At 47.6% G+C, this 13,820-nt stretch overlaps 1 protein-coding gene across 6 annotated transcripts in view; it reads right to left on the bottom strand.

The window, feature by feature from the left end:
* Window positions 1-13,820, bottom strand: part of STK32B (serine/threonine kinase 32B) — a 375,768-nt gene that overhangs the window by 78,217 nt on the left and 283,731 nt on the right. For all 6 annotated transcript variants that reach the window (XM_081489937.1, XM_081489845.1, XM_081489748.1 and 3 more), the window contains one exon: window positions 5,468-5,505. In XM_081489937.1, coding sequence (XP_081346063.1) covers window positions 5,468-5,505 — 38 coding nt within the window. The remainder of the gene's footprint in view (window positions 1-5,467; window positions 5,506-13,820) is intronic.

Raw genomic sequence — 13,820 nt, 5'->3', positions numbered from 1 at the left:
TACTACTCGAGGCACAGACTCGGATTACTGTGATATTGAATGGCCTGCCTTGGAAACGAACAGAGATCATTCTGTCGTTTTTGAGATTACATCCAAGTACTGCATTTTGTACTCTTTTGTTGACTATGATGGCTACTTCATTTCTTCTAAGGGATTCCTGCCCACAGTAGTAGATATAATGGTCATCTGAGTTAAATTCACCCATTCCAGTCCATCTTAGTTCACTGATTCCTAGAATGTCGATATTCACTCTTGCCATCTCCTGTTTGACCACTTCCAATTTGCCTTGATTCATGGACCTAACATTCCAGGTTCCTATGCAATATTGCTCTTTACAGCATTGAACCTTGCTTCTATCACCAGTCCCATTCACGACTGGGTGTTGTTTTTGCTTTGGTTCTATCCCTTCATTCTTTCTGGAGTTATTTCTCCACTGATCTCCAGTATTGGGCACCTACCGACCTGGGGAGTTCATCTTTCAGTGTCCTATGTTTTTGCCTTTTCATACTGTTCATGGGGTTCTCAAGGCAAGAACACTGAAGTGGTTTGCCATTCTCTTCTCCAGTGGACCACATTCTGTCAGACCTCTCCACCATGACCCGTCCGTCTTGGGTGGCCCCATATGGTATGGCTTAATTTCATTGAGTTAGACAAGGCTGTGGTCCATGTGATCAGATTGGCCAGTTGTCTGTGATTGTAGTTTCAGCCTGTCTGCCCTCTGATCCCCTCTCTCAGTGCTTACCATCTTACTTGGGTTTCTCTTACCTTGGATGTGGGGTCTCTCTTCACGGCTGCTCCAGCAAAGCGCAGCCGCCACCCCTGACCTCAGGCGCGGGGTAGCTCCTCTTATATGTTATATAAATAGTTGCCAGCAATGAATTCAAGTTTTGCTTTTTGGAACTTTTTGGAATTTTTTTCCCCAAATGTTTTTTGATCTGAGATTGGCTGAATTTAAGAACATGGACTCCTCAGATACAGAAAGCTGACAATATACGGTCAGTAAACTCTGAACAAGAGCCCTCAGTGACCCTCAGGGCAAAACACAGGCACTGCCCTTCTGTTTCTGACTCCCAGCTCTTTGCCTATTTTGGAGGAAGTCAAGCTCCCCATTGATGCTTTCAAACTGTGGTGCTGGAGAAGACTCTTGAGAGTCCCTCGGACAGCAAGGCGATCAAGCCTAAAGGAAAGAGTCAATCCTAAAGGAAACCAACCCTGAGTATTCATTGGAATGACTGATGCTGAAGCTGAAACTTCAATACTCTAGCCACCTGATGTGAAGTGCCGACTCATTAGAAAACACCCTGATGCTGGGAAAGATTGAAGGCAAAAGGAGAAAGGGGTGGCAGAGGATGAGGTGGTTGGATGGCATCACCAACTCAATGAACATGAGTTTGAGCAAGCTCTGGGAGATTGTGAAGGACAGGGAAGCCTGGTGAGCTGCAGTCCATGGGATCACAAAAAGTTGGAGACAACTGAACAAGAACAACAACAAGCTCCCCATGTGTTAAAGACCAGCATCCCTACCTGCGCTAGGGGCTCTTCCTTTCCTATGAGCATCTTGCAGGTGATTGCATTAATCTCTGAAATTCTTCCCCCCTCTGTATCATCCTTCTTGGGATGCAACTTGGCAGTGCCCAATCCCCCACGTGGTTGGGTCTTGTGACTTGCTTTGCCCTCTGAGATGGCAGCAACTGTGACACAGGCAGAGGCTGAGTGATTGGACTTTGCTCCTGCTCCTGCTCTGGCCATGCAAGGTCACCTGGGGCTGACTTGCCAGAGGATGACCCATGATGAGTTGGGCTGAGCTGTCTAGTCAATGAACCAAGGTCATGGTGTACTAGCCAGCAGCCAGGTGAACTCCAGACGTGGCAGCGAGCACAGCCAATGTCACTGCAGCTGCCTAGCTGACCCTGCTGGACTTCAGTCTTAGGAGCAAGCCCTGCCTATGAAAGCTTCAGAGACCTGTGAGCTTAACTGGATGCATGTTTGTGCCGTTAAATTCATGTGGTTATTCATCACCCAGCATCACTGTACCAAGAGAAAATAAATGCAATCCCTTCCCCCTACAGTTTAAATTCCCCATTTCCTCAAGCAATTTGCCCTCAGCCCTAAAGCTCACTCAGCTCTTCTCCTCATACTACTCTAGTATGCTAAGTCTTCCTTCAACTTCCTTTTACCTCCAGGAATGGTCTCCTTTGGGCTTCTCAGGTGGAGCTAGTGGTTAAGAACCTGCCTGCCAATGCAGGAGACGTAACAGACTCAGACAGTAAGAATAAGGCTCAGATAGTAAAGAATCCGCCTGCAGTATGGGAGACCTGGGTTCGATCCCTGGGTTGGGAAGATCTCCTGAAGGAGGGCATGGCAACCCACTCCAGTATTCTTGCCTGGAGAATCCCATGGACAGAGGAGTCTTGCAGGTTACAGTCCATAGGATTGCAAAGAGTCAGACATGATTGAGTGACCTAGCACGCATATAGTATCTCTCTGCTTTTGCTGTTAGCCAAGAGAGCCCAAATCTCAAAGCAGAATTAGCGCCCATTCTAGGAGATGAATCCAGCCTGGAGGATAGGAAAGCAGGGCAGACACCAGGGGAGCAGAGTCTTCCATGAGAGCTTTGGATTTTGTGTAACCAGCAGATCTTGAACATTTTTTAATTAAAATATAAATGTAGTTATTTAATTATGCTCATGCTTCATTGTAAACACAGCAACCAACTTGTTCTCTGAGAAAACATTTAATGAGATTCATCAGCAAACTCTTTAAATAGGAACACAAAGTTATCTATTTTGTAAACTTTTTTTAATGCAGTTAACAAAAGGCTAAGGTGATCCAATGTACACCATGGTGATTGTAGCTAATAATACTGTATTGTGGAGTTGAAATTTGCTAAGAAGGTAGATCTTAAATGTTCTCACTACTCACACAATAAAAATGCAACTATGAGTGGTGATGGATATATTAATTACCTTGATTGTGGTGTTGACTTCACAATGTATATGTGTATTAAATCATCACATTGTATACCTTTTAAAAATCACATTGTACAACCTACATATATACAGTTTTTATTTTCCAATAACACCTCAGTAGAGCTGGAGGGAAAAGAAAGGCAACAATGACTAAGAAAGAAAAAAAAGCAAAGCTAATGAGATTCTATCTCCTGTCATAAATCAGAGAAAGGAAAACCATGGTCACAGCCTCCTCTCCTGTCCTTCTCTCCTGGGGAGGAGACTTGTGTTTTCTGAGAATCTCTGCTCCTGATTTTCCTTCTGCACTTTCTGAAAAGCACCTACTGGATGCTAAAACTGAAGGAGGGGAGGGTATCAGCCACTCACTCCTTAGTATGAAATAGTGTTCAGTGCTCCATTCCCACACCAAGCTTGATAAAATAGGAGCTTAGAGAAGAGAGAGAAGGGTCCAGTGAGAGGTGCTTGGGGAGTGTGTGGAATGCTGCAAAACCATAGCACAGGGTCAGGACACTGTATAAGGGGGGTGGTGTAGGACAGGGAGGAAATCTGAAAGGAAAATGGGAAAGGGCTGAGGCGGAGAGGTGAGGCCGAGTGCAGAAGGGGAGATAGGACAGGATGGATGCAGATCCAGGAACTCAGGAGCGAGGGAACACAGAGGAGGTGGTGTGAGCTGGGCAGGAACTGTGGCATCAGGCAGGTCCAGTTACCCCACAGGCTCCCTGAATCTCATTTCTTTGTAGATGAAGTGGCTGAATTATTCCTATTGCCAGGTGTTCCTGTCTTGATTTTGCTTTCCAGAAGGAAAGCTGCCCATAGGTCTTTGTCCCAGAGTCGCTCAGTCAGTAAGTAGGGCTCTGAGGATTCCAGCCAGAACCCTGCTTCCCAGGCCCCTGGCTTCCAGGACAGCCCTGCCAGGGGTCCTGCATCACTCAGCCTGGGCCTCCGCTTGCCTGCACCTCACCTGCTTCCGTGGTCTGAGCGGAGAAAGGATAGGAGAGGTTGAGTCCTATAAGCTAACACAGCCCTCATGAGCACCGCTTATGTCTCGGTGCTGGGACAGTGGCTGACATTAACTGTCTCATCTTAGACCTTCACTGCCCTGCCAGGTGGTAATACTTCTGTTCTGTGACCTGCCCGGAGACACACAGCTAGTTGGGGGGCCAGCTGAGACTCGGGTCTGGGGTTCCTGACTTTTAGATACAAACTGGGGACCCTGATTTGTATCCTCAACTCTGCCCAGTTTCCCTGGCATCCTGAGGTTGTCCTTGCCCTTCCATCAGGAGCTCAAGGATTTCAACTCACTGCCCCAAGGCATTTGGTCCGGTTTTAGCCTCTGGTGGGAGATTGGAGCGCTGATGGTCCCATCCATCATTCCCACTCTGCCTCCCAATATCAAGGGGTTTACACATGAGGTAGGATTCCCTGAGACACACGAGTCCTAGAGAGGCTTTGAGCAGGGGCCACAGCATCAGCCTGCATGGAGTGGGGGAGGGAGGTCTAGCACAGCCATGTGGAAGAGTCGACAGACTCATCTCTGGATGATTCAGCAGCATATCATGGATTTTCCCCCACCTGCTCACTCCAGCCCACCCTCCTCAAAACCTTTGAGGGATTAGTTCCTGAAACAACCTCAGCGAATTAAGTCTTCAAGTCTGCCATGATGGCTGGCTGTAAAGCTGCCGTTGGCATGGACTACAACGGACTGTCAGTCATTGCTGGGTTGTACCCTGGACTCTTGGTCCTAACTTGGTTGGATACCACATCCCGGGGGTTGACTCAGAACACCGAGGCCCAGGTTCTCTAAAGCAGGGTCTGTCCTCTGCTTCTTACCAAGCACCCCCCAGGGGATTCTGATCAGACCAGAGTCAGAAAGCCACTGACAGGGAACCATCTCCATGGACCAGCAGTATCAGGCTCAGCTGGGAGCAGTGAGAAATGCAGAGTCCCAGATCCAACTCAATCTACTGAATCAGTTTAAGAAGCTGCCCTGACTCCTCATGAAAGCTTGAGAAGCCCGGGCGAGGAAAGGCTTAGCAGATTACTGATGATCAGTGTCTAGCTTGCCAAGCATACTCTATCCCATGACGATCAGGAAGGTGGTACCATTTTCCCTGTTTTACCGAAGATGACATTAAGGCTTTGAGAGGTGAGTATGAGTGACTTTTCTGAAGCCCTAGGTTCACGGGTCGGGGAGCAGGGGTGGAAGACTCAGAGCCTCCAGCCTTGTATCCCATTTCCACTTCTGCCCTGTCATTCTCACACCAGGATGTGAACAATGATGTCTTCGGATGTGAAACCTTCAGACATGTTGGACTCGATTCACCACAGCAAGACACAGACCAGAAATTTACACAGGTGTCCATTCACCAGGATTGACGCAAAAAAGGCTTTCTGGGCAACCCTAAAATCCAACCCACCAGGACCCCCCCCTCCAAGATTCCCAGAGCCTCAAAATTCCCACTGAAACAGTCTCTGGAAAGCATTCACAACAGGCTTACCATGTTCGTCCAGCAATATGTTGTCTGGCTTGATGTCTCTGCAAGAGAAAACAGAGAAGCTGAAAATATGATCCCTTGAGTGGATGGAGGAGCAGACGACAAACAGGACAACTGGGGACAGACACCGGACAACACCCAGAGTGCTCGTCTCTCCCCTGGCTGAAGGCTCAGACAGCAAGCAGGACAGTTATGATTACGGTAGCAGAACCCCGTGTTCTTGCTTTTCTTTTCTTCCCCTGGAACTGCAAGTGGATTGTGTGAATGTTTTTTCCTGAATGTTCTTAATGATGTCTGGCCAGTTGACTCCCAGGAGTGACTGCTCACTGGGCCCTGGGTCTCTTCAACGGGTACAGACACTTTTGCTTCCTGGTGGAATTTAGCCCTTCCCCCTCGGTAGGTACTAACCCCCCAGGTTTAATGACCTTTGTTCTATAGCCTGGGAACTATGGCTCTAGGAGGGTCAGTAACTTGTCTGGGTCAGAGATGGACTAGCAGAGATGGCCTCTGCTAGTTTTTGTAAGATCTCAGGAGATTGGACATTTATTATAAAGAAGTGAATGGAGCTTGCGTTTCTAACATCTGCGATTTTAATATGGAGCTTCAGAAAGCACATGCATGTTCATGATGAGTAAATCAGGGTTGAAGATGTCAGTTCAGTTTCTTGAAAGATCACACTCAGCCAGTTTTTGCACAGTTTGTGACCTTAGGAGGGTTTCTACATTTTTTAAAGGATTGTAAAAAGCAAAACAAGACACACATGTAGCACACAAAGCAAAAATGAAATGTACAATACACACTGATGTGGCCTTCAAAATCTGAAATAGTTATTATCTGATCCTTTTAGAAGGTTGCTGATCCCATTTAGGGCTTCCCTGGTGGCTCAGATGGTAAAGAATCTGCCTGCAATGCGAGAGACCCAGGTTCGATCCCTGGGTCAAGAAGATCCCCTGGAGAAGGGAATGGCAACCCACTCCAGTATTCTTGCCTGGAGAATTTCATGGACAGATGAGCCTAGCGGGATCGCAGAGTCCCACATGACTGAGCGACTAACACTTGTACTTTAAGGGAAACACAGTGGGCCATGTGCAGCAAAATCTGGGCTAGGCAGTTTCTGGAAAGTTCAGCTCTCCTCATCCTTAAAGCAAAGGGCTCCCAACTCCAAGCTGTGCTTTTTAAAGGCAGGGGCATTACTCAGCCATTAAAAAAAATACATTTGAATCGGTTCTATTGAGATGGATGAAACTGGAGCCCATTATACAGAGTGAAGGAAGCCAGAAAGAAAAACAACAGTACAGTATACTAATGCATATATATGGAATTTGAAAGATGGTAACGATAACCCTGTATGCGAGACAGAATAAGAGACACAGATGCATAGAACAGTCTTATGGACTCTGAGGGAGAAGGTGAGGGTGGGACGTTCTGGGAGAATAGCATTGAAACATGTATATTATCATATGTGAAACAGAACTCCATTCCATGTTCAATGCATGAGACAAATGCTCAGGACTGGGGCAATGGGATGACCTAGAGGGATGGGATGGGGAGGGAGGTGGGAAGGGGGTCCAGGAGGGGGGACACATATAGACCCATGGCTGATCCATGTCAATGTATGGAAAAAACTACTACAATATTGTAAAGTGATTAGCCCCCAACTAAAATAAAAAAAATAAATTAATAAAAATAAAGGCAGGGGCTTTGCGTTCTTCACTTTTTACAATTCGAGCACGGTGCCTGTAACCAGCCGAAACTGTCAGAGAAAAACCAGGACAGTAGTTAAAGCATTGAAAACAGATTTTATTCAACTGCAATCACCAAAGGGGAAAAGAGACCTCAGCATAGAACTGGGCTTCATTCCAAACACAATGTGGACAAGTGGGGATTTGTAGCTGAGGAGGTAGGGGTCGGTGGATGGAAAGTCACTGACTTTCCATCAGTATTCTTGCTGAGGGCAGGCCAGGGCACCAAACCACCTGGGACATGATCAACCTGATCAGAGGATGATGAGTTTGGGAGGATGGCGGATTATGGCTAAACCAATTCAGTGAAGGTAGAAGTGACAGTTGCTCAGTCGTGTCTGACTCTTTGTGACCCCATGGACTATATGGTCCATGGAATTCTCCAGGCCAGAATACTGGAGCGGGTAGCCATTCCCTTGTCCAGGGGAATCTTCCCAACCTGGGGAATGAATCCTGGTCTCTCTCATTGCAGGTGGATCCTTTACCAGATGAGCCATCAGGAAAGCCCAAGAATACTGGAGTGGGTAGCCTATCCCTTCTCCAGCAGATCTTCCTGACTCAGGAGTCAAACTGGGGTCTCCTGCAGGGCAAGCAGATTCTTTACCATCTCAGCTATCAGGGAAGCCCCTAAACTGACTTAGTAGGTTCTTGCTAAGACTGGACAATGCAGAAACCAACATGGAAGTCCAAAAGATGAAGCCTGGTTTCAAAAGAACTCAGAAGAGCCTGAGCAGAGTTTTAGAGAGAATCTTTACCAACACACAGGAAACAGGGAAGAATGAATGTGAGAGAAACACAGCCTTGGAGAAACTGAGTTGACACTTTCAGCTCTGATTTACACACCATTAGCAAGCACACACTTTCCAAAGTGTCGTATTAAAGCCATAGATGTTAGAAATGCAACCCCACTCACTCATTTAGAGTCAATGTCAAATCCTTTGAGACTAATGATGGCTTTCTTTGAAATAAAAAGTGATTGCTCCAGAGTTTATCAAATAGCAATTCTACCTGAAAACACAATGTGGTTACTTGGAACAATATGAGGCAATGTCTGTGGCTTTGGGGGAAGAAAGAAAAACTCAATTCATATATTTAAATTTTCATTCTATTGTGACTTTTCCCACCATGAATATTGATGGGCATTAAGCCAATGCATTCTATGCTGCCAAGTTCACCAACATCCCTGGTGAACAGAGATGGGTGGTTAACGGAGGCCCCAGGGGGAAGGATGAACTTGAGAACTCACACAATTAAAACAAAAGGCAGAAGACCTGGAGTCAAGTGTTTGTGGCTCAAATCAGCAAACACTTGGCCCCTGTCTAGGGCCTACCCCAGGAGGGTTTCTTCAAGAAAGGCAAGAAAAGGGAAAATAGATACTTGTCAAGAATGAAAACAGCAGCGAATGTGAAAGAACATCCTTTCTTTAAGGTGTCACTGGACTAGGATGACCTTGTCTGGGGCCTGGGGATCTCCGAAGAGGTGGCCGTGGACCAGGAGCCTGGACCCAAACGGCTGCAAGGTCCTTGACCTGAGCTGCTGCCTCCCCTGATGCTGAATGTGACCTGTCTTGGGGTTTTCTGCCCACCCTTCTCCAGTCCTTCTTTCTTCATCCTTCATCTCTTCCTTTGATCCCTTCCTTTTCCTTCTGGGGACATTCCTCAAGTGCTTCTTCCTGGCAGATCTGGGCAGAGAGCTTGACTTGCAGAGGCTCCAGACATAGTCCCTCCCCTCCAGAAGCTCAGACTCAGCGGGAAGTGGAGACATGCAGGTGGGTGGCTCAGAAGCCACTGTACAGACTGGCCACAGAGCCCAGAGAAGATGGATCTAGGGCGGCTGGAGAGGGAATGGCCAGCCAGGTATCACATGCATCGGTGGGGACCAGGGTGTCAGAACCAAGAAAAGATGGGGCAGTGGTGGCAGACCTAAGGAGAGGCAACCTGGTATAGGTGGGTGAATAGCGTCCCCCCAGAATTCAGAATACTTAGGACCTCAGAACGTGATGCTACTTTGAGTCACAGCCTTTGCTCCTCCAAGGAATGAGTTAAGGATCTCAAGCTGAAACTGCCCTGAGTTTGGGGCTGTCTGTCGTCTTAGAAAGGAGATAGGGGTTTGGTCACAGACACAATGGAGAGAAGAGGCCACGCCTAGACAGAGGCAGAGGCTGGAGTGATGTCACCACAAGCCAAGGAGAACCAGGAGCTCCCAGAAGCTGGAAGAGGAAGGCAAAGATTCTCTCCCAGAGCCTCTGGAGAAGGCTGGCCCCAGGGGCACCTGAATTTCAGTCTTCTGGCCAGAACTGTGAGGTCACAGATTTACATTTTTTGAAGCCACTGATTTTGTGAGAATTTGCTGCAACAGTCACAGGAAGCTACATGCCTAACAGAGCAGAAGGAGAGCTAATGGAGGAGGTAGGTAAATGTCAAGTTCAAGCCAGGGTCCCCCAGTGATCATGGTGTGACCTTGGACAGGACCACCGTCCATTAGAGCCCATCAGAAGGTCTCTGTTTGTGGTCTCTTACATCCTGAGGACCAGACAAGGGCAGAGGTATGGGTGACTTGGCTTTTCCAGGTGGTAAAGAACCCACTTGCCAATGCAGGAGACATAAGGGATGCAGGTTTGATCTCTGGGTCAGGAAGACCCCCTGGAAAAGGAAATAGCAACCCACTCCAGTATTCTTGCCTGGAGTATCCCCATGGACGGAGGAGCCTGGTGGGCTACAGTCCATGGGGTCACAGAGTTGGACATGACTGAAGGGACTTAGCACGCACAAGTGACTTGGTAAACTAGACCCCACAGCTCCAAGGAAAGAGGGTGTTCTGTCTGGGCAAGCTCTTTCAGGAGCAGCCTGCCTGAGTCCCCACATCCACCCCTCTCCTGCTGTTGGGGTGAACCACCTGTACCTCGGCTTCCCTTGTGGTGTGGAAAAACGTCTGATACACGCTCTGCGTTGGCTCTCAGCACACAGGGGAGTATGTGATCCTCAAGCGTCCCCTCCATGGTCCCTGGGGCCACAACAGTGGACAAGACAGAGCCAGTCGAATGCAGCTCGCTTCTAGGAGGGGGACAGGAGTGAATAATGGACACAACCCCAAGTTGGGACAAGTATTCTGAGAAGAACAAATCAGGGTCTAGAAAGGAGACCAGCTTTGGGTAGGCGGCCATGGAAGGCTTTCAGAAGATGTGGCATCAGGTTGACAACTGAATGGGAAGAAAGAGAAAGTCTGATATGACCCGGGAGCAAGCTCTCATTTTGCAGATGAAGGCAAAGAAGGCTGAGAGGGTGAATGGTTTAAACCTGTGACATCCATCCAGCTGAGGGGACAAGACAAAGGTGACAGGGTCATTCGGATGGTTGCAGGCTATCAGACTCATCCTGGCGGGCCTGAATACAAGAGCCTCCTTTGCCGGCCATCCTTTGGGAGCAGCTACATGGCAGGGACCTGTAGGCACTTCTAGAGGCTGAGTGCCAGCAAGGGAACAGGGACTTCACTCCTGTAGCCACCAGGGACAGAATTCTGTCAACAACCAGGAGACCTTGAGAAAGATCCAGAAAGGAAGGCAGCCCAGTGGGCTCCAGGACTGAAGGCTTGTGACACCCTGAGTAGAACAGCCAGCTAAGCTCATGACCCCTGGGAAACTGCGAGGAAATAAATGCGAGTTAAGCCGCTCCTTTAGTAGAAACTTGTTCTGCCATGATAAAAGACTGCTACGAGAGCTATATGATCTTGGGCAGCATACTCTGAGCCTCGCTCGCCTAATCTGGAAAATGGGAATGATGGTTCCTATCTGACAGTGGCCAGGGGGTGTATACGGAGGTGCTATCATGGGAGGCTTAGCGGGGCTCCTGGTGCATAAGAAATGCTGAAATAAACAACAATGAAGGTTCTATCGTTGCTCTTTAAAGGGAGCTTCTTAAGCTTTTACAAAGTGAATTAGGTCTCTTTCATAGGAAACTCAGCAGGCAGACTCTCGCAAAGCCTCACAGAGCAGCCGGGAGCCTGAGTCATTCAGGATTTAATAAGACTAGCATTTATGGGCAAAGCATCTTATTGGAACCTCTAGGTTAGCGGGTTCCAGGGCCATTTCCTCCGGTTCTACTTTTCACATTGATTGTATCTCAGCTCAAGCACGTCATCCAACTGAAAATGGGCCCATGTGTTCGGAAAGGGCATCAGAAGCACTGCGTGGATGGGCAAGTCTGTGACGACGTTTTCTGAGGACAGACGCATAATTTCAGAGCTGGGCAAAATGACACTTTGATGGAAAGTGTGCTTGCAAAGGCTATAAAACCCAGTTCTGCTTTTGAATTATCCCCCAGTCCCCCAATAAAACAAACCATAAAATGTCAGTCGGGCTATTTTAAAAAAACAGCACAGAAATGGCTCTGATTCAGACTGCAAAAAAGGGCCACGGGGACATATCTGCATGTGTCCCTTTGCTGGGGGTCTCTGAGTGCCTGAAATCTAATGCAGCAATAAAGACAAATGAAAACCTGCTGGAAAAGGAGCCACATCTGTGAAATGAACATCTGTGGATATTTTACCCCTAGGGAAAGAATGTGCTGTTGACATCATGGAGGAGTAAAGGGAGATGGACAGGAGAGGCCACGTTTCTATCCCAAATCTGCTGGCCCTGAGGTCTTGGCACAACGCCCAGGGTAGAGCCTCAGTTTCCCCATCTATCAACTGGAGAATAACATGTATTCCAGCTAGTTATGGTGAGTATTTGTTTGTTTCAGTTGTTTTCATTCTGCTCACTGTTAAAGCACCTAAGAGCATCCCAGGTGACTCAGTGGTAGAGGATCCTTCTGCAATGCAGGAGACACGGGTGTGATCCCTGAATCGGGAAGATCCCCTGGAGAAGAAAATGGCAACCCACTCCAGTATTCTTGCCTGAAGAATCCCATGGACAGAGGAGCCTGGTGGGTTACAGTCCATGGGGTCTCAAAAGAATCAGAAACGAGGTAGCAACTAAACAACAACAAGGAACCTAAACCTACATCTTAACTATTACAGGACTTTATCATGTTCTACCACAGATTTGATTGTGTCAGTCATCTGATCCAGAAAATTCTGTATTTCTTCACTGCTCTCCAAAGGGTCGCATGTAGAGCATTATAGGCAGGACTGGGGACCGGATGAAGGATGGCCAGTTCTGAGCACAGACAAGACCTCTATTTGATTAGGGAGCCAACTTCAGGTTGTTAGACTTAGGAAGCAATTCTTGGGATCTTCCTCCAGGCTGGCTGAGTACTAGATGTTTCTGTTCGATGTCAGTGAGGATTTATGAAAGCAACCAGCCCAGTGCCAGGCCCACAGGATGCAGGCTTGTGGTTAATAACATAGGGCTGGGCTACCAGATCGGGAACCAGGGAGGAAGGCTGGAGGCAGTGACCAAGTTGGCGTTAAACTGCTGGGATTCACCTTGGCTGTGGACCTCGGTGGCCAGCGGGCACCCATTCAGCAGCAAGCCGATGGGGGACAGGGGCGGATGAGCTTGGTTCTCGCATGTTGGGGAAGGGCATGGACTGTCCTTCCAGAAACTGGGTACCAGCTCTGCAACCAGGCATTGTTGTTACCGGTGAGATTTCACTTCTTTCCTCCATCTCTCCCCTGCTTCCTGTGGAGGGCGGGGACCATGTACAGACCTCGGCCCCCAACACAATGCCTCCGTGTTAGCAGAAGTCCTGATACTGTTAACGTCTGCAGTTCACGGAGAGCTTCCTGTGAGCCGGGCACCTGTGGGTGGCTCACGTGGGTTTCACGAGGGGTGTGGCTTCTCTGGATCAGGTGTTGTGGTGTCACTTTCTCTGTCATCTCCCTCAATTCCGACCCAACTCTGAGAGACAGGTATCACTCGCTACTCATATTTTATTAATGAAGGAGTATTTACAGAGGGTCAAAGGTCACATGTCAGTAGACAAGACTCATTCTCATCTTGCCTCTAGATCAATGTTCTCTGCCTGGGGGAGAAACTCAAGAAGAAAATGAATTCGAGTCTGAGAATCTCAACTAGGTGGTACTAATTCAAGGAGCAGGTTTATAATAAATATCTGATTTGATAAATAAAATTATGTCACTTGGATTTCAGGATATGTTTCTTTATTACAACATCCAAGTACAAGGTTGTATTTCTTTTTTAATATGACCCAAATGGCTTTATTAGTCAATCCTAAAGGAAATCAATCCTGAATATTCATTGGAAGGACTGATGCCAAAGCTGAAACTCCAATAATTTGGCCACCTGATGTGAAGAACTGACTGATTGGAAAAGACCCTGATGCTGGGAAAGATTGAGGGCAAGGGAAGAAGGGAATGACGGAGGATGAGACAGTTGCATGGCATGATAGACTCAATGGACATGAATTTGAGCAATCTCCGGGAGATGGTGAAGGACAGGGAAGCCTGGTGTGCTGCAGTCCATGGGGTTGAAAACAGTCAGACACGATTTAGTGACTAAACAACAACAACAAATGGCTTTACAAAGCATCCATCTGTCCCTTCTTACATAAACCCCTTCAATGGCCCTCTGGTGCCTATAGTGCTAGTGGCCAGACTTTAGGATTCCATATTCTAACATCATTTCAAAAATAAAAAGTGAATGCTGAGATGTA

Source organism: Giraffa tippelskirchi, chromosome 1, assembly GCF_054371585.1.
Source record: "Giraffa tippelskirchi isolate mGirTip1 chromosome 1, T2T-mGirTip1v1.2.pri, whole genome shotgun sequence".
Classification (NCBI taxonomy): domain Eukaryota; kingdom Metazoa; phylum Chordata; class Mammalia; order Artiodactyla; family Giraffidae; genus Giraffa; species Giraffa tippelskirchi.
This window is presented reverse-complemented; position numbering and strand designations above follow the sequence as displayed.